This window comes from Chiloscyllium plagiosum, unplaced genomic scaffold (genome assembly GCF_037043375.1).
Source record: "Chiloscyllium plagiosum isolate Xiang-an unplaced genomic scaffold, Cpla_swu_hap1 HiC_scaffold_18, whole genome shotgun sequence".
NCBI classification, from domain to species: Eukaryota; Metazoa; Chordata; class Chondrichthyes; order Orectolobiformes; family Hemiscylliidae; genus Chiloscyllium; species Chiloscyllium plagiosum.
Window position 1 is genome coordinate 70,170,308 of NW_028270156.1, and position 21,464 is coordinate 70,191,771.

General features: G+C 42.5%; 1 protein-coding gene across 1 annotated transcript; it reads right to left on the reverse strand.

Annotated features, from left to right (window-relative positions):
- Window positions 1-6,700: 6,700 nt before the first annotated feature.
- Window positions 6,701-14,994, reverse strand: fjx1 (four-jointed box kinase 1). Its single transcript, XM_087996780.1, has 2 exons — window positions 13,141-14,994; window positions 6,701-7,681 (listed from the first exon to the last, which is right to left on the reverse strand). Exons 1-2 carry the CDS (start codon window positions 14,134-14,136, stop codon window positions 7,571-7,573), a joined length of 1,107 nt encoding a protein of 368 aa, XP_087852906.1. The 5' UTR covers window positions 14,137-14,994; the 3' UTR covers window positions 6,701-7,570.
- Between the last annotated feature and the right edge of the window lie 6,470 nt (window positions 14,995-21,464).

Sequence of the window (21,464 nt, forward strand, 5' to 3'; positions counted from 1 at the left end):
TCCACACAAGTTTGTCTTGGGGCTGATTGTTACCAGAAAATAAAAGGAAGGGACAATGTGTGAATGCTATATTGTACCAATGAACCATAAAAGTGTAAGGTAATTTGATAATAGAACAAACTTCAAGGATGCTAATGCATGAAGCATTTGGGATAAGGTAGATGAAGTGACGACGCAATTTGAAGTAAATTAATATGATCTCATAACCATTATGGACATACGGTTACAAGGATGCATAAATGTGAATAAATCCCTTGGGTCCAATCAGGTGTACCCAAGAACTCTGTAGGAAACTAGGGAAATGATTGCTGGGCCCCTTGCTAAGAATTTTGGATGACACAACTGGAGGTTGGCTAACGTGGTGCCTCTATTTATAGGAAAGGTGGTAAGGAAAAGCCAGGGAACTATGGACCGATGAGTCTGACATCAATGGTGGGCAAGTTGTTGGAGGGGATCCTGAAGGACTGGATTTACATGCGTTTGGACAGGCAAGGACTGATTCAAGGTAGTCAACATAGCTTTGTGCATGGGAAATCATGTCTTGCTAACTTGATTGAGTTTTTTGAAGAAGTAACAAAGAGGATTGATGAGGGCAGGGTGATGAATGTAACCTATATGGACTTCAGTAAAGCAAGGTTCCTCCTGGTAGACTGGCGAGCAAGGTTAGACCACAAGGAATAAAGGGAGAACTAGCCATTTGGATACATAACTGGCTTGAAAGTAGAAGACAGAAGGTGGTGGTAGAGGGTTGCTTTTCAGACTGGATGTCTGTGACTAGTAGTGTACCACAAGGATCAGTGCCAGGCCCACTGCTTTTCATCATTTATATAAATGTTTTGGATGTGAACACAGGATGTATGGTTAGTAAGTTTGTAGATGACACCAAAATTGGAGATGAAGTGGGCAGTGAGGAAGGTTACCTCAGAGCACAACGGGATCTTGATTAGATGGGCCAATGGGCTGAGGAGTGGCAGATGGAGTTTAATTTAAATAAATGTGAGGTGTTGCATTTTGGAAAGGCAAATCAGGACTTATATACTTCATGGTAAGGTCCTGGGAAGTGTTGCTGAACATAGACATTGGAGTGCAGGTTCATAGCTCCTTGAAAGTGGAGTCTCAGGTAGATAACATAGTGAAGAAGGCGTTTAGTATGCTTTCCTTTATTGGTCAGGGCATTGAGTATAGAAGTTTGGAGGTCGTGTTGCAGCTGTACAGGACATTGGTTATGCCACTTTTGGAATATTGTGCGCAATTCTGGTCTCCCTCCTATAGGAAGGATGTTGTGAAACTTGAAAGGGTTCAGAAAAGATAATCAAGGATGTTGCCAGGGTTGGAGGGTTTGTTGCCAGGATTGGAGGGTTTGAGCTATAGGGAGAGGCTGAATAGCCTGGGGCTGTTTTCCCTTGAGACTTATAGAGGTTTACAAAATCATGAGGGGAGTGGAAAGGGTAAATAGACAAGGTCTTTTCCTCAGTTGCGGGGGGGGGGGGGCAGCGGTGGAGTCCACAACTAGAGGCATAGGTTTAAGATGAGAGGAGAAAACTTTAAAAGGGCCTTCAAGGGCCAAGTTTTTCATGCAAAGGGTGGTGCACATATGGAATGAGCTGTCAGAGAGGGTGATGGAGGCTGGTACAATTACAATATTTAAAAGGCATATGAATAGGAAGTGGTTACAGAAATATGGGCCAAGTGCTGGCAACTAGGTTCATTTGGGATATCTGGTCAGCATGGACAAATTGGACTGAAGCATCTGTTTCTATGCAGTACATCTCTATCAAGATCAAAACTGAACATTCAGGGATAACTGACCTTTTGGAGAGACACAGGAGATAGAAAAAATGGTGAGCTAGCACTGTTCATAAGAGATCAAATGAGGCCAGATGGGAGAGATGATCTAGACTTAGATGATACAAGAGAAAGAAGACATTGGAAGCAGTAGTAGGCACACTCGCAAAACAGTAGCAATTCTACAGGAAATCTATAAATTAGCAAATACTATTATCATGCAAAAAGGATAGAGCAATAGTTATGGGTAACTAATCATTGTGTCAATTGGGTTAATCAAATTGGAAAGGGTAGCTACAATAATAAATTCATAGAGTGCATTTGGGATAGTTTCTCAGAGCAATATATCAGGGAATCAATCAGAGCAGGCTGTCTTGGATCTGGCAATGTATAATGGGATAGGTTTAATAGATATCCTCAGAGTGAATGATCCCCTAAGAAGTAGTAATCAAAATGTAATGGATTTTAATATTCAGATCAAGACTGAGAAACTTGGGTCAGAAACAATTCTACTTTACTTATATAAAGTGCCTTCCAATGAAATGAGGATAGAACTAAAATGAACTGTGCAGATAGATTTGCAGGAATAACAGTAAGCAGGCAGGGTCAGATATTTAAGTAGGTAATGTGTGATTCTTAAATAAATGTATCCCACTTATGAGAAAAGATTTTAAAACAAGGTTAAATCCACCCTGGGGCTAACCAAAGAAGTTAAGGAGTATAAAGTTGAAAAGAGCGGCATCTGTTCAAGAAGGGGAGTAGAGACAATCCTGGTAATTATAGACCAGTGAGCCTTACTTCAGTTGTTGGTAAAGTGTTGGAAAAGGTTATAAGAGATAGGATTTATAATCATCTAGAAAAGAATAATTTGATTAGGGATAGTCAGCACGGTTTTGTGAAGGGTAGGTCGTGCCTCACAAACCTTATTGAGTTCTTTGAGAAGGTGACCAAACAGGTAGATGAGAGTAAACCGGTTGATGTGGTGTATATGGATTTCAGCAAGGCATTCGATAAGGTTCCCCACAGTCGGCTATTGTACAAAATGCGCAGGAATGGGATTGTGGGAAATATAGCAGTTTGGATCAGTAATTGGCTTGCTGAAAGAAGACAGAGGGTGGTGATTGATGGGAAATGTTCATCCTGGAGTCCAGTTACCAGTGGTGTACCACAAGGGTCAGTATTGGGTCCACTGCTGTTTGTCGTTTTTATAAACGACCTGGATGAGGGTGTAGAAGGGTGGGTTAGTAAATTTGCAGTTGACACTAAGGTTGGTGGAGTTGTGGATAGTGACGAAGGATGTTGTAGATTACAGAGAGACATAGATAAGCTGCAGAGCTGGGCTGAGAGGTGGCAAATGGAGTTTAATGCGGACAAGTGTGAGGTGATTCACTTTGGTCGGAGTAACTGGAATGCAAAGTGCTGGGCAAATGGTAAGATTCTTGGTAGTGTAGATGAGCAGAGAGATCTCGGTGTCCAGATACACAGATCCTTGAAAGTTGCTACCCAGTTTGACAGGGTTGTTAAGAAGGCATACAGTGTTTTAGCTTTTATTAATAGAGGGATCGAGTTCTGGAACCATGAGGTTATGCTACAGCTGTACAAAACTCTGGTGCGGCCGCACTTGGAGTATTGTGTACAGTTCTGGTCACTGCATTATAAGAAGGATGTGGAAGCTTTGGAAAGGGTGCAGAGGAGATTTACTAGGATGTTGCCTGGTATGGAGGGAAGGTCTTACGAGGAAAGGCTGAGGGACTTGAGGCTGTTTTCGTTAGAGAGAAAAAGGTTGAAAGGTGACTTAATAGAAACATATATGATAATCAAAGGGTTAGATAGGATGGACAGGGAGAGCCTTTTCAGGAATGGTGATGGCGAGCACGAGGGCGCAAAGCTTTAAATTGAGGGTGATAGATATAGGACAGATGTCAGAGGTAGTTTCTTTACTCAGAGTAGTAAGGGTATGGAATGCTTTGCCTGCAACGGTAGTAGATTCGCCAACCTTAAGTACATTTAAGTCGTCATTGGACAAGCATATGGACGTACATGGAATAGTGTGGGTTAGATGGGCTTCGGATTGGTATGACAGGTCAGTGCAACATCGAGGGCCGAAGGGTCTGTACTGCGCTGTAATGCTCTATGTTCTATGTACCAGGAGGCCAAAGTCATGACAGCCCAAGAGACTGGGATAAGTTCAGAATCTAGAAGAGGAGGACTAAAATGATAATGAAAACAGAGAAAATAAGCTATGAGGGCAAACTAGCGAGCAATATAAAAACTAACAATGAGAGTTTCATTAAGTTTATAAAAAGGAAGTGAGAGATCAATGTGAACATCAGCTCCTTAGAAAATGAATCTAGGGAGACAGTATTGAGAACAATAAAATGACCGAGGAGTTAAACAGATTATCTTGCATCAGTCTTTAAAGTAGAAGATACATCAAACACCCCATTAATTCTAAAGAATATAGAGAACGAATTAATCACCATCACTCAAAGTATTATGACACAAACTAATGGGGCAAAAGGCAGACAAGTCCCCTGGTCCTGATGGCTTGCATTCTAGGATCCTAAAAGAGGTAACTGTATAGATAGTGGATGCATTGGTTGTAAATTTCCAAAATTCTTGGGTTTCTGGAGAAGTACCAGAGGATTGGAAAACTGCCATTGTGACACCGCTAATCAAAGAGAACAGGCAGCAAAAAGTGGGTGACTATAGGCCGATTAGCCTAACTCATTTGTTGAAAAAGTGTTGGATACAATTATTAAGAAAGTAACAGAAGAACATTTAGAAAATCATAATCTAATCAAGCAGAGTCAGCATGGATTTATGAAAGGGAAATTGTGTCTGACTAATTTATGGAGGTTTTCAAGAAAGTCTTAACCAGAATGGATAGAGGGGAATCAGTAGGTGTGTTGTATTGGGACTTCCAGAAGACATTCGAAGTAACCCACAAAGAGTTAAGTCATAAGAGCCATGGTATTGGAGGTAGTATATTAACATGGTCAGAGTATCGGCTTATGGGCAGGAATTAGTGAGTGGGGATAAGGAGTTCTCTTTTATATTGGCAATCTGTGACACGTGGGGTTCAACAGGGGTCAGTGCCTGAACCACAAATGTTTACAATATATATTAATGACTTGGAGGAAGGAAGTGCATGTACTGTACCAGATTTACAAACAACACAAAATAGGTGGAATGGCACGTTTTACAAATAGATATATGGGCAAAAATTGACAAATGAAGTAAAATGTGGAAAAATGTGAAGTTGTTCATTTTGGAAGGAAGAACAAAAGCATATTATTTATTTGGAGAAAAGATGCAGTAAACTGCCATGCAAACGGAATTGGGGATACTTTGACATGAAACAGAAAGCTAGCACTCAGGTGCAACAGGTAATCAGGAAGGTTAATGGAATGTTGGTCCTTATTTCAAGGGGGTTGGGGTGTAAAAGTAGAGAAGTCTTACTGAAACTGTATCAGGTGCTGGTGAGACCACATCTGGAGTACTGTGAGCAGTTTTGGAGCCCTTATTTTAGGATAGATATCATTTCATGAAAAGAAGTTGAAAGAAGGTTGGCTAGAATGATCCCCAAAAATGTCTTCACGTGGTCTCATCGGCACAGTTGAAGCCTTTTGAGACCAGTGGCGCTACAGGGGCTGGAGTGTATCATTGGCCTGGACTATGCCATTTTGATTTAATAAGATTCTGTATGTTTCATTCTACTTTTTCATTTGTTTTTGATTTTGATATGGTGCCCATCTGGTTGGGGGGGGGGGGGGGGGGGGTGGCGGGGGTTCATTGTTATTTACTTTTGGACTCCCTGAAAGAATCGAGGGAGATTTATTCTGTGTTTTCACCTCTTTTGTTAACAGGTTAACAGCTAAACAGCTTGGGATAGTACTCACTGGAGTTTAGAAGAATGAGAGGTGATTTTGTTGAAGCATACAATTCTTAAGGGGCTTGACAAGGTAAATGCTGAAAGGATAGTCGCCCTCAAGGGAGAGTTTAGGACCAGAGGGTATAGTCTCAGAATAAAAGGGTGCAATTTAAGACTGAGATGAAGAGGAATTTCTTCTCTTCAGGTCGTGAGCCTTTGGTACTCCTTGCCACAGAGAATGGTGGGGGCAGAATCCTTGTGTATTTATAAGGTTGAGGTAGATAGATTCTTGATCAATCAGGGAATCAAGGATTACAGGGAAAATAGATGCAAAGAATGTTGGATCAATCAGGATCCTATTGAATTGTGGAGCAGACTCAACGTACCGACTGACCTATTCCTGTTCCTATTTCTTATGTCTGAGGGAGATCTGCTGACATGTTTGTGCCTTGTGCATCCTTATACATTCATTGTAATCCATCTGTAACCACTGTAATGTCCTTTGTTCAACTACACTTAGCTATGTCCCTCTTTCTGTTACCCTCCATAAAAATATCTCTGCAGTTTACTTTTGCTCTGATCCAATGATCGAAATAATGACTTTTTTTTCTGGGAGTTACATTTTAGGTGTTATTTTCGCTCTTGCAAATTCAAGCACATGTTCATTTCTCTGACAATGAATTTAGCAGCATTGTGGACCATATATGCCATGCTACAAATCATGAAGCCTCCCCAAATAGTACCAAAGCTGCAATCTCTGTCACCAAAAGGGCAAGTGCAAGAGCATGAGAACAACCAGTGGTTGCAAGTTTCCCTCCAAGTCACTTATCATCCTGACATGGAACTAGGTTATTGTTCTTTCACTGCAACTGCTCAGAATTCTGGAAGCCCCCTGTCAGCTTTATAGATGTATTTACACCAGAGAGTCTGCAGCAGTCCCTGCTACCTTCTGAAAGATGGTTAGGGATAAGCAACGAATACTGGCCTTCCCAGGGTGCTCAAATCCCTAGTTCAAATAAATTACAATTGATGGCAACAAAGTCCAGAATGACAAAAGGAATGGGCTTTTATTTCAATGCGTGGCATTTTAGTTTGATAAAGCCTTCCAATATCTTAATACAATAATTCAGACATCCTTAAAAACGTATTAACAAAATATAAGGTGCATTAGAGAAATGTTGTACAATTGTGAATAATAAACAAAGTTTCACTTTTCCACTGACATCAAATGGCCACTGCAGAAATTTAAGTAAAAGTTATACATTGCCACAGACTTCAAATATAAACGGCTTCTCATTAAAGAAAGGGCTTGGTGCTGAGCGGTGTGTAGATAGACTGGTAAAAGATGTCATATGTCAGCTACACATTGCGGAATCCACCACACTCTGAATCTGTGTAAAGTGACCTGGAGACTTCAAGATTGAAGTGGTAGCTATTCAATTGTTGGAGAAGGACTTTCAACAATCAACATGCATTGGTGACATCTGAGCACTATTTTGAATAAAATTATAAAGATTACAATTTAATATTATTTCACCAGAACATAAAAAAACTTTCCATAATGTTCATGATGTTGCTAACATTGTGACCACAGAAAATCCTCCTAAAGTGAGATGATACTTTTAGATCTAGTTTGGAGTATCCATGAGGTGGAGTAGACCTTAGGAATATTTCAAGACAGTAAACACTGTCACCCAGAGAAGGGCCACAAGTTTGATTTCTAGTGCTGGAGGATTTGATTACCAAGAACTAGAGAAACCTATATTCTTCAATCTTTAGGAAATGTCCTGGAATTGTGAAAGACTGAAAATAGCAACATGGTATAATGACTGAAATATCAATTCTAGTTGAGCCGTGGAAGTAGGACAGGGAAATACAGTTTTAAGCTATTGATTGTAGAAGATTCTCCATTCAAAGACTGAAGAATATCTGGAATGGATGTTTGGCAAGATGGGATGAAAAGGAACTGAATTGATGAAGCCTTCCATATTGCATCCATCTTGCACTGTGCAGGCACCTATTCTGCAATAAATCAGTAGGGGATAGAATTGGTGCAGTCATACGCTGTGCCAACAATACATTACCATCAGAGGAACAAAAACCAAATGTATATTATAGAACCAATACGCGTTTTCAAATTCTTAATAGATTCTGCCAATAAATTAAAATAAATGGTTTCCATCTTGTGGCTAAGTACACAAGACAAACTCCTCGGCTGTTGACTCACAACTTACTCCTTGCCATAGCAGATTCAGATTGAATTGGAATCTGACCCCATTTTTAAATATGTCTTCAAAAAAGTAATTGATAGGAGTTGCGATTCCAGAGGTTTCACCACAGAAAATTTCAGGCTTAGGTCTGCAACCAACACATCAGCTTTTTTGATAATCAAGCAAAAGATTTTCTTTTTAATCAGTAACCGTCACACTTTAAATATGTGAGCAAAAACAATACTACAGAGTTTTTCAAGAAAATAATAGAGCGAGTCAAGCAGATGTCATTGATTGGCAGTGCCACAGAAAGCATCCATTACAAAATCATATCCCATTCCTTCACCCATAATCATTCTTAAATATATCCACACCACAGATAACCCAGTTGCATTTCTGCAAACTGAATAAAGGAGACACATTTATGATTTATTTATATACATTATATGCAAAGCATAATCACAGATATAGACCATTCAAAGTCTTTTTATGCTGAAAATTCCATTTAGTATGTAATTCTTAGTGTGTGCTCTGCTTATATTCTTTCATCTGCTCCATAATGTAATCCTCCCACCACTGCACTGTGCGTGTAATTACAGGAAGGATGTATGGATACAGTAAAGTACATTATACCACCCATCTGTCCTCTGAATTAGTTGTGAGGACTGGGGGGGGTGGGGGCACAATCTACACTCAATTACTGTCACAAGATCCCAGATCTCATCCACATGCCCACACGTAGTGCTCCCGAGCAACTAATTTTTCATATTCTTTCTTACCACTTTCACTTGCTTTCTCTTTTCACGATACAGAAGAGGGACAAAGAAAACATTTTTGTTTTTCTTATGCTTTTCACCTGGAGAGCGCTAATTATACCTTGTATGGACAGTTTTATGTGACAGTATGTGTGTGAGCAGAGGTTAGAGGGCGGGCAAGGTAGGAAGTCATGAACAGCAACCATTAAATGTTTTTAAAGGGGTAGCATGTATGACAACATCCTTAGAACTCATTTGTCCTCCCACATTTTCTGCCCTTGCCTATTCTGCCTATCTGGAGATGACAGATACATTGAGTATGGTTTAACCAAGAGCAATGTTTACCTTGTTGGAATGCTGTGCAAAGATTCATTTTATAGTCCTTGCACTTTACTTGGAAATTATATTAAATTTTAAAAGACACTTATGCTTGTGCCAAATCTGGCCAAGGCTATGGGAAGGTATGTTTAAAAATATCAAGGTATTGGCATGAAACTGATAATTCAGCACAGGTCGAACACTGAATTATAGACACTGGTATGTATCATTAGTACCACACAAGGTAATTTGTTTACTTATTGTTCCACCTGAGAAACTTCCTGAATATTTTTTAAGAGATAATAAAATTTTAATATGAATGGAGCAGTTACGAAGCTATCATGTCAATTATCAACCAAATTGTCCATGAGGTTATAGAGTGTACTGCAGTTTTAATGAATATGTTGTAGATTTTAAAATGGAGACACCCACCCATGCTTCCTCACTCCCAATCATTCATACCCATTGATTTTGATGGAAGCTAAGACTAAACACGAAGTTTAATGGAGAACTCTGATCTACAAAATGACCATAAAATTGTCACTGCTGTCTGCACAAGTATTGGTATTTCAGTCTATTTTGCTCTGTACTTCACAGGGTTATGACTGGATCTGTTCAGGGTGCCACTTAAGACAAAGAACTTGCTACACAAATCATCTCCACTCAGATCGTATCTGACAGCAATTCTAAAACAAAAATTGCTTAATCAAGTGTTGCCTGAGAGATACGAGGAAATGTACAGATAGCATCTTCTATTTAACAGTTTGGATTGGATGGCTTTTGAAAAGATGAAGAGTATTTTTCTTTATGGATGACAATCAATATACAACAGTAAATAGCAGATTAATGGTTTGCTATTCGCTTCAAAATATCCACATTTAGATATGTTCATTTAGATATGTTGCTTTACAGCTTCATTATTCCTCAACTGCTTGTGTCTAACCAGTAGAAATAGCAGATTTAATTAAAATAGCTGGATTATGATTAAAATATAAAACATTAATTTATTAAAATGACTTGCATTTTGCCTCTAAACTATATGCTTTACAATGTCTTCTTTGAGAAGCAGCATCAATGTGCAACAGACGGTTTTCATTTTAGACACAGGTGGTATATAGCCATTTCCTTGGAACTTCGCTGCCTTGAATGTCAACACAAAAAAACATGGAGCATGCTGTCAGGCATTTGCTTTGAAACCAGAAGGTTCCTCATTTTATATTAAGACCATAATCTAGCATGTGGCAACCTATCCAGTCACATTCAATCGCCCTTCCCTGAACAAAACAAATCACAAGACTATCAGCACAGTTACAAGCAAGAGGCTTGACCCTGTCATTACTCATTTCTAACATATTTAAAATACCAATGTAGAATGATTAGCTGAATAGTCTGTTTCTGTATGTGGTATGTAAGCCTATGTAAACACCTTATACACACTGTAACAACTCAATTCGTATACTGAGATGAGCAGGTCAAATTACTGAAGGCTCAAAGCAGCAGTTAATATTTATTCATTCTAAACCAAATGTTTTCATTGAAACATCAGAAATCTGGTCAACACTTTAAGCATTTAAAAACTGCTTTAAGTTTAGATTACTTTGTCTGGACTAATAAGTACCACATGTGTATAGACAGCATACTGCAACTTCTGAACTCTTTACAGAACTCATTTGCCTGCTTGCATGATTCTGGTACATTCAAGCTTTCAAAGTTTCCAATGGTTAAGTAAATCCTACACGTCTGTATATTTCACAAATTGATCAATTAATTTCTCTGAGCATTTCAAAGATACTCAATTAAGATTCACAGGTCACAAGAAGCCATCACAAGCCTGAACTTCAGTTACAACATGTCTGATTGTTTATCAGCTCCCTTTAGATAGTGATGGATCCGAATCACAATTAGAAACAAAACTAATTCCATATCATAGATTCATACAACATAGAAGAACCATGTGGGGTTTTTGTTAAAAAATAAAAATGCTGTAAAATTTGGTCCCAAATCCCAACTTTTTCCCATAATGTTGAAAATTAGTCTCTAAGTGCCTTTTGATAGCTCCTACTGTATTTACTTCCAACACTCCATTACATATCACAAAAAAAATTAACAACCCTCTCTGAAAAACAATTCTCATTTTCCACTATTTCTTGTGCAATTCTTTAAAATATTAATCCCTGCTTACCAATGCATTTGTCTCATTTCTAAACTGGACCTAACCTGTGTCAGGCAGATGCTGGCTGCATTAGTGCTTGGTCATATTTCCAAATAGAAATTAGTCGGTTTGAGAGACAAGCCTGGTCACAGTTATAACCAAAGTCAATTCTGTTTGACATAGACTAAGCTTCACATTCAAAAAGTTAGAATATTATTATGATTCATATACTCTCCAAACTAGAAATTGTTGCAATCTTTTGGATGGATTTAATTATTAGTGATCTAGTGACACCCACAAAATAACTATTTACACATCGTTGCTGCAAGATTCTGAAGGGAAATGTACATTTTCCTATTTTAAATTCCCAATTTATTTCCTGTGGTGTTCCATTTCTTCTTGGTTAGGTTTTTAAAAAATATAACATGTATCAAAAATCAAACTAGTGGTAAATATGGATTTTTCATTCCATTCCGCATATGCATCTGAGATGGGCAACTTTTTCTTCGAGTTTGTAAGACAGTCCCCTTTAATCTGACACTTTAATATTACAGTGCCTGGAACAGATTCACTGTTTCATGACATGACCCAGGCACTAGCAATTATTTCCTACTATGTAGCACAGATGGGCCAAGAGCAATTGTTTCTTGTCTGTCAAGTTGAGAGAGAGAAAAGTGGGCTTCAATTGGACTGAATGAAACTAGAACTGATAGTGTTATGTTCATACAATAACTGAATATTCCAATGGTGAACCCAGGCTACTCAATCAAGCTTCAAATATGCAGTAACAATTCTTAACACTATTTAGGATAGCTGGCAATTAATGATTAATGTGGGAATTCAGAATAAGGGGCCTGTAATTTTAAGATAAGAACTAATACACTTAGCAGGAAAATCAGGAAGCACTTCTCTTTACAATGTTTAGTACAAAGTTGAACTCTCCCCCAAAAGACTGGGCCAATGAAAATCTAACATGATTAGCCTTTTTTGTTAAAGGTATCAAAGGACATGGAGCAAAGGACATGGAGCAAAGGGATATGGAATTAATATGCCGATTTGCCCTAATCTTACTGAATGGCAAACAAGCTTAAGATACTAAATGGACTATTCCTACTTTTAAGAATCTACCATCAACAATTTGTAATGCAATATGTATTATATTTTAACTTTAAAATGTGTGACTCCTTACACAATAGTGGACTTGCAACTATCTGGATTGTCTTAATGAATCAGGCAAGAGAAAGGTGAGAACTGCATTGAGATAATCATCTGTCACTTTTATGTGCTAGGCATGTGGTAGAACCTGATGGGAAGCAGCTACATTGCAGTAACTAAAAGGAAACAGAGTCTTATTTTGTTTAGAGTAATTCCAGAACAACAAATTCATGGTGTATACTCAGTTTAAAACTGTGCAAGGAAGAATTAAATTTACAAGTGGGCGACACAAGCAACTTGGCAACTCAAAGTTGGGATTGAGTTTAAAATTGGCAGCTGTTTTAAGTTACGAATTTGACTTCCAAGATGTTACAATAAAACCAAGTTACAATAAGAATGTTTATGTGTCCACAATTTGAATAAGAATCTCCCATTCTTCTGATTTACGTTGCCGCTGCTTCATCATGCCAGGCCCAGCTAGCCCACATCCACAACCAGCTTCTGCTCAACACATTGCTTCCAGCCCTCTGCAACATACAAATTTAGATTTCCCTTCCTTCAGGCCAGGAGTTTATCAATTGTCCATAGAATTATCCAGAGACATCTCTCATAATTTTTATCAAGAGCACCTCCTTGTGGTCTATTGGTTAATATCACCCATATGGCTGGAGTACGATTTCCTTGCAATCAAAAACATAGGGTAGGGGTGGTGTCGGAGGAGGTGGTTAACTGTAGAACAAGATCTAAAATTTAAACAGCCATGAAAACTTATTTACTATATTTAGCTTTACATTGCAGTATGTGTTTATACAAACGATCAGTCCTGTTTTGCAACATCTGAGCATGTTCCTCAGACAGGAATCCCATCTGGGAGGCCAGGGGTTCATTTACCCTGTACAGATCCAATAATTGCTGGGCAACATTCTGGGACTTGTGCAGCTCGGCGATTTTCCTGGCGGTTTCCTTCCGGAAGATGCAGATTGTCTTCAGGAGTGATTCGTGGTACCGGTCCCACATGGGCAGCACCCGGTAACCATGGACGAGTCCCGCCTCATTGTCGATAAAAACCAAAGCCCCCTTCGCAGTCCGGTGGAGGTTATTGGTCGACCTCTCCATTACCCTGGAGTCCCACTGCAGGTTCAGGAGACTGCTGGCCAGTCTGTCGAAGTTGGCGGTCACGTAATCGAAAAGGATGAGGTCTGACCATTGCACAAGCTCCATCAGCTCTCGGTTGGTCACATTATCGAGGTCTTCCAGGCTGGGGTACAGCGTCCTTCCCTCTGTCCGAAGGGATGGCGGGGTCACCACGTCGCTGAGGTTACTGATCCACTCGGTAAGACTGACGATGGGTTTATCCGACCATTGAGAGTCTTGAACATCGCGTCTGACCCCCAGCCACTGCTCGACGTTGGTGTTGACCCTAGATAGAGCCAGGGCCGGCACATTGCGGATACCCAGGAGCCTGGAGAGATAGAACGAGAGAGTCTCGCCAAGCACCTGGTCGGGGTTGATGCCATACCTGAGGCAGGCTCTGGTGCCATCCGAGAAGCTGGCCAGCCTGTTGGACAACCTACCGCAGCCTGGGTCCAGGGAGACGAGGCGGGAGGAGCGGGCTTTCAGCTGCCAGCGCTTGACGTGCAACTCGGAGAAACCGGCGGCCGGAGAGCGGTCCAGGCCATCGGTCCAGAACACATCTTGGGAAAGCACCTCTCCGGCTGGGGGCCTCCGACTCGGCACCGCGGGAACGGCGAGCAGAGTTCGCAAACTTTTCGCTCGGCTCGGCGCGCTGGAGGCGGGTTCGCCGAGGACAGCCGGGAGAAAGAGGAGAGCCAGGGCGGCCAGCAGCAACCTCACCCCGGCCAGGCCGGTGAAAAGAGGGGGATTCATGGTGCCGTCTCCCTGCCCCTCGTCAATCCCCAAGAGCTCGGTACCTCTTCAGCCTGGAAGCCGGGCTCCCAGCTCCGGCCGACCGGCCAGCCATCCTCTCGCATCTCCGCCGTCCGACACAAGAAGAGGCGAGGGGACCGGTTGCTGGCTGCGGGGGTTTCCGAGCTCAGTGCCCGATACTCGTCCTCTTCTCTCTCGCACAGATATACACACTCCAGCCACTTGCAAAGACGGCAACTCAGTTCTCAGGCACCGATCGCTTTCTGCTCTCACTCTGTTGTTGAAGCAAGTCACCATGTGATCAGAGGCTGGGATTGCCCAACTCCTTTTAAAAGAGCAGCCAGTCCCGGCTGAGAGAAAAGCGAGGCAGGCTCTCGGGTCGGTGGATATTCGCACACAATGAAGTGCTCGCGTTCAACCCAGTGCTCCCGGCCCTCCCCTCCTCACTGGCGTAACCCCTCCCTCCTGCTCAGTGGGTTAAACCCCTCCCTCAGTTTAACCCCTTCCTGCTCAAAAGGTAATCACTCAATGCGTTGACCACCTCTCCATCTCAGCGGATTAAATCCCTCCTAGAATTAAGCCTCTCAAGAATCCCTACAGTGTCGAGCAGGTCTTTCGGCCCTTCGAGTTCACACCTTCCCTACTATGCGCATCCTGCTCTTCATCCCTAGCCCTGTAACCCTGCATTTCGACGGCCAATCCACCTCACCTGCACGTCTTTGCACTGTGGGAGGAAACCGGAGCACCCAGTGGAAACCCACGCAGTCACGGGTAGAATGTGCAAACTCCACATAGGCATCTAGAGGGTGAAATCGAACCGGGGTCCATGGTATTATGAGGCAACAGTGCTAACCACTGAGCCACCTTACTGCCCATCTCTTTCTCCTCAGGATTAACACCCTCTTCTTCCCGTAATTAACCCTCACACTCCTCCCTCTCAACGAATAAATTCCCCCTTCCCTCTTTACTTTTCTCCCACATTCTATTCTCATTTCCCCAATTTTTCTTCTCTCCCATTCTGAGGAAGGGTCACCGGGCCCAAACGTTAGTTCTGGGTTTTACCAGCAATTTCTGATTTTGTTTCTTCTTTCCTCTTTCCATATCTCTCATTTCCAATCCCAAGTTTCCCCTTCCCTGTCTCACTTTTCCACTCACTCACTGGGCAATTTAACGCCCTCATCCCTCCTCTCGGTGATCCCCTTCTGTGATGTAAGATCATCTTTCTCAGTAACGTAATTTCCTTTTCTGTTCACCAATTCCTACCCGCCTTGTGCATTATTAAGCAGACAGCAGGCTGACAACGAAGCAATGATCATACTTGTAACCAAACCAGATAACGAGGAAGGAAAGTCCAATTTGGTTCGTAGAACCTGGAGATGGCAATGTTTGTTTTAGCTTTATCTATTTCGGATGTCTTCTGCCGCCCCGAATTTAACAAAGTCCTTCGGCAAATTCCACTGCGCAGACAGTCCTAGACCACACACAGACACACAAAGACACACGCACTCTCATTGTTAAACACATTCAACTGATACGAATAACACACACTTATACACACATTCACACGCACGCATACAAACCTGCTCGTATACAAAATTTATACGCACTATTCTCAAGCAGAACAAACTCGCATGCAGAGTTCGTTGCTGACTTGTATAAAGTGGTTCTCTACATATACAAATTATTTTTTAAGCTGTAAATGTCAATGAGAGACCATGTCTGGGCGCCATGTAAAATTGGAGAAAATTTAGGAATGTTTCATTCCAGTAACAACCTACTTAAAGGCCCGGTAAAGACAGCGGGAAGAGGTCTGGTCTGCCCAGGCTTGTTTTGCTTTTGATGAAGTGTTGATAATTCCAGGTTGCAGTTTGATTTGCGGGCAAGATGTCTGTGGAAAATAGATATCCTCCAGTTTCACTGTTAACACGCTCAGTGCTAACTTTCGTCAGCCGGATCGAACACATTTTATTCGAGTTGAGGCAGCATAAACCTTTTCACTGCCAGTGTCAGAATTAGACAGTCTCATCCGGATCATTTCCGATCAGAGTAACGCACCTAATTTCCCCTCTCCAAAGTGTTTTAACTCGAAACCTAGACTAGCGCCGTCTGTTGTACATAGCTGACATTTCCAATTTACATCATTACATACTGCCAGAGAGGCTTGCCAAGCACTGACAACTTGCGCACACGTACTCCCTAACACTCACTCAGCAACCCTTTTTCCCAATCTCCCCAACTCGCGCTTAGCAGTCCTCTTTCCAACACCCCACAGTCTCAGGTTAATGAGTTTCGACACACACTGCAACCTTGAACATTTCTTCCGCTGCCTCCATGCCCACTTTTTCAACCAAGCCACCCGCCCACCTACCTAGGACTCCTTCTACCATCTCTAACACACTTCATCCACCTATACACCCCATGCCAAACTGTTACCCACACTTGACCTCTTCATTTCAAACTGTTACCGTGACATCGACCGTGTCAACCTCTCCAACCTCCCTCCCTCATGATGTGCAGCCCTCCACTCCCTTTGCTCCAACCCCAATCTCGCCATCAAACCCACAGTCGGGGGGAGAGGGGTGGGAGTAGTGGCAGAGGTGTAGTAGTCATGTGGCATACCAACCTCTGCACTGCTGAAGCCAGGTGCCAACTCGCAGACACCTCGTCCTACTGCCCCCCTCACCTTCCATCACCAAACCATCATCTCCCAGACCATCCAAAACCCCATCACCTCTGGGGAACTCCCATCCACAGCCTCCAACCACATTGTCCGTGAACCCCGCACTGCCCGATTCTACCTCCTTCCTAAGATTCACAAACCTGACTGCCCATTGTCTCAGCCTGCGCCTGTCCCACCGAACTCATCTCTTCCTACCTTGACACTGTCCTCTCCCCCTTAGTCCAGGATCTCCCCACCTATGCTCATGACACCACCCATGCCCTTCACCTCCTCCAAGATTTGCATTTCCCTGGCCCCCAAAGCCTCATCTTCACCATAGACATCCAGTTCCTGTACACATCAATCCGCCATGATGAAGGTCTCCAATCTCTCTGTTTCATCCTCTCACACTGTCCCAACCAGTACCTTTCCACCGACAACCTCATCCGCTTGGCTGAACTGGTCCTCATCCTCAACAACTTCTCCTTCCAATCCTCCCACTTCTTCCAAAACAAAGGGGTAGCCATGGGCACCCACATGGGACCCAGCTATGCCTGCCTTTTTGTCGGATATGTGGAACAATCCATCTTCCACAGTTACACCAGCACCACCCCCCACCTGTTCCTCCACGACATCAATGACTGTATCGGCACTGTCTCGTGCTCCCATGAGGAGGTTGAACTTTACCAACACCTTTCACCCTGACCTCAAATTCACCTGGACCATCTCAGAAACCTCCATCCCCTTCCTGGACCTCTCTATCACTGTCTCTGGCGACCGACTAACCACAGACATATACTACAAGCCCACCAACTCCCACAGCTACCTAGACTACACCTCCTCCAACCATACCTCGTGTAAAAGCATCATCCTTTATTCCTAATTCCTCCGCCTTCACTGCATCTGTTCCCAGGATGACCAAATCCACCTCAGAAAGTCCCAGGTGGCCTCCTTCTTCCACCACTGCAACTTCCCTTCCCATGTGATCAACGATGCCCTCCAGTGCATCTCCTCCACTTCGTGCACCACCGCCCTTGAACCCCACCCCTCCCAATGCAACAAGGACAGAACCGACCCCCACCCCCGGTCCTCACCTTCCACCCCACCAACCTTCGCAAACAACACATCATCCTCCATCAGCTTCAAATGGACCCCACCACCAGAGATATATTCCCCTCCCCACCTTATCAACATTCCAAAAAGACTACTCCCTCCATGATTCCCTCATCAGTTCCATACCCTCCAACCCCACTCCTGGCACCTTTCCCTGCCACCACAGGAAGTGCAAAACCTGCGCCCACATACTCCTCTCACCTCCATCCAAGGCCCCAAAGGATCCTTCCGCATGTCAGAAATTTACCTGTACCCCTACCAATGTCGTCTATTGCATCCTTTGGACCTGGTGTGGTCTCCTCTACATCAGGGAGACAGGATTCCTTCTTGCAGATCATTTCAGAGAACATCTCTGGGACATCCACACTCACCAACCCCACAGCCCCGTGGCTGACCACTTCAACTCCCCCTCCCACTCCATCAAGGACATGCAGTCCTCGGTCTCCATCACTGCCAAATGCCTGGAGGAGCAATGCTTCATATTCCGCCTTGGGACCCTGCAACCACACGGGATAAATGTGGATTTCAACAGCTTCCTCATTTCCCCTCCCCCCACATTATCCCAATCCCAAACCTCCAACTTGGCACCGCCCTCCGGACCTGTCCATCACTCCCCCCTCTGAACTATAATGTTCTCCCTCACCTTCATCCACCTTCACTTTCTCAGCTACCTTTCCCTAAACCCCACCCCCGCCCATTTATCTATCAGCCCCAAACCACAAGCCTCATTCCTGATGAAGGGCTTATGCCCGAAACATCGATTCTCCTGCTTTCCAGATGCTGCCTGACCTGCTGTGCTTTTCCAGCAGTACACTCTTGACTCTGATCTCCAGCATCTGCAGTCCTTACTTTCTCCTATGTATCATATGTAAATATGACCTGTAATTAAATAGGTATATGGAGAATATTGGTCTATTTCAGGAAAGAGGGATTGTAAATGTGTAGGGAGTGGGGTTAAGAGAAAGGGGACAAAGGGGAAGGGAAAGAAGAACTGCAGTAGAAGAACAATACAAAAAAAAGAGAGAATAATAAAAATGGATTGAAAAATCTATTCATTGCATGCTAAAATTCCCTGTACAGACGGTGCATTTGCTGTGAAATATCCACTTCCTCATGATGCTGATCTACTGGAAACTGCAGTGACTAAATATTGGCTAAAAGTACAAAAACCTGTCTTTTCTAAAATAATCTGGTGAGCCCAATGACCTCTGCTGCCCCATTGACTAATACTGTAGTGTCATGGGACAGCTGACAAATACATAACCTACAAAGTTGAATCTCTACAAGATTTCTGTAATAAATGTTCAAAGAGATTGGGAATTCTTCCGATGAAGCAACATGTATGATGTACTTCCCACAGCTGTCTTTTCTGTCTTCACAAACATATAGAGACATAGAGATGTACAGCACGGAAACAGACCCTTCAGTCTAACTTGTCCATGCCGACCAGATATTCAAATTAATCTAGTCCCATTTGCCAGCACTTCGCCCAAATCCCCCTAAACCCTTCCTATTCATATAACCATCTAGATGCCTTTTAAATGTTGTAATTGTACCAGCCTCCACCACATCCTCTGGCCTCTCATTCGACTCATGAACCACCCTTTGCGTGAAACATTGGACTTTTAGGTCCCTTTTAAATCTTTCTCCTCTCAGCCTCGACTTATAGTTCTGGACTCCCCCATCCCAAGGAAAATACCTTATCTATTTACTCAATCCATGCCCCTCATGATTTTGTAAGCCTCTATAAGGTCACCCCTCAGTCTCTGATGCTCCAGGGAATACAGCCCCAGCCTATTCAGCCACTTGCTGTCGCTCAAATTCTCCAACCCTGGCAACATCCTTGTATCATTTTTTTCTGAACTCTTTCGAATTTCACAACATTGTTCTGATAGCAGGGAGACCAGAATGCACACAATATTCCAAAAGTAGCCTAACCAATGCCCTGTACATCCACAACATGACCTACCAACTCCCATACTCAATGCTCTTACCAATGAAAGAAAGCATACTAAATGACTTCTTCATTATCCTATCTGCCTAAGACTCCACTTTCAAGGAACAATGAACCTGCACCCCAAGGTCTCTTTGTTTAGCAACACTCCCTAGGACCTTGCCATTAAGTGTATAAGTCCTGCCTTGATTTGCCTTTCCAAAGTACAGCACCTCACAGTGCAGCACCTCTAATTAAATTCCTTCTGCCACTCTTCGACCCATTGGCCCATTCCTGAAGAAGGGCCTGTGCCCGAAACGTCGAATCTCCTGTTCCCTGGATGCTGCCTGACCTGCTGTGCTGTTCCAGCAATAAAGTTTCAACTTTGATCTCCAGCATCTGCAGACCTCACTTTCTCCATCTGATCAAGATCCCATTGTGCTCTGAGGGAACCTTCTTCGCTGTGAACTATACCTCCAATTTTGGTGTCATCTGCAAGCTTACTAACTATACCTTCGATGTTCATATCCAAATCATTTATATAAATAATGGAAAGTGGTGGACCCATTACCAATCCTTTTGGTACACCACTTATCACAGGCCTCCAGTCTGAAAGACAACCATCCACCACCACCCTCTGTCTTCTACGTTCGAGCTAGTTCTGTACCCAAATGGCTGGTTTTCTTTGTATTCTATGTGATCTAACCTTGCTAACCAGTCTACCATGAGGAACCTTGCTGAATGCCTTACTGAAGTCCATATAGATTACGTCACCACTCTGCCCTCATCAATCCTCTTTGTTACTTCTTCAAAAATTCAAATGAGTGAGACATGATTTCCCATGCACAAGGATGATTACGATTCATACATATGATTTTTCTTCTAATTCATCCAGAATTCAGTGGCCCCAAAAAACTCAAATACTGGAAATAGAGTTTTCGAAAACACAATTTCCTTTGGTGTCAGTACTGAGCAAAAGAAAATGTAATAGAAACAAGTGCCCATGCAAATATGCCTTGAGGAAGAGAACAGAAGGTGTGATTGATCTGTCAAAACCAATCTTCAAATTGAAAAATTCTCACACAAGGGGTAACCATCTTTCATTGGGAAGATCAATCATGAAATGTCTTCAGATCTATCAGCACAACATTTTCATGCAAAAATATGGCTGCTGACACAAGAGTTCCAACCCCCTGCCATAAAGGCTTTTTTGAACTGGCAGACATAAGTAAATGGAATATAGCTAGACTTCATTAAGTTGAATTTGAGAAGTATGTTAAGTCATACCACAGATATTTTCAATATTTGTATTGTGTTATAATAAACACACTTGCTGGGTTTCTTGCAGAATGTGTTATATTTAGGATCAGTGCTGGGTCCACTATTTTTCACCATTTATATAAATGATTTGGATGTGAACATAGGAGGTATATAGTTAGTAAGTTTGCACATGACACCAAAATTGGAGGTGTAGTGGACAGCAGAGAAGGTTCCTTCAGAGTACAACGAGATCTTGATCAGACGGGTCAGTTAGCGGACGAGTGGAGTTTAATTCAGATAAATGCAAGGTGCTGCATTTTTGAAAAGCAAATCAGAGCAGGACTTGTACACTTAATGGTAAGG

Bases quoted from the DNA above. Each gene is read 5' to 3' on its own strand.
- fjx1 (XM_087996780.1), bottom strand. From the start codon at position 14,136: ATGAATCCCCCTCTTTTCACCGGCCTGGCCGGGGTGAGGTTGCTGCTG. The intron at 7,682-13,140 runs GTAAATGAACCC...GATTTATTGCAG, and splicing joins AATTATTGGATCTGTACAGG to AATAGGTGCCTGCACAGTGC.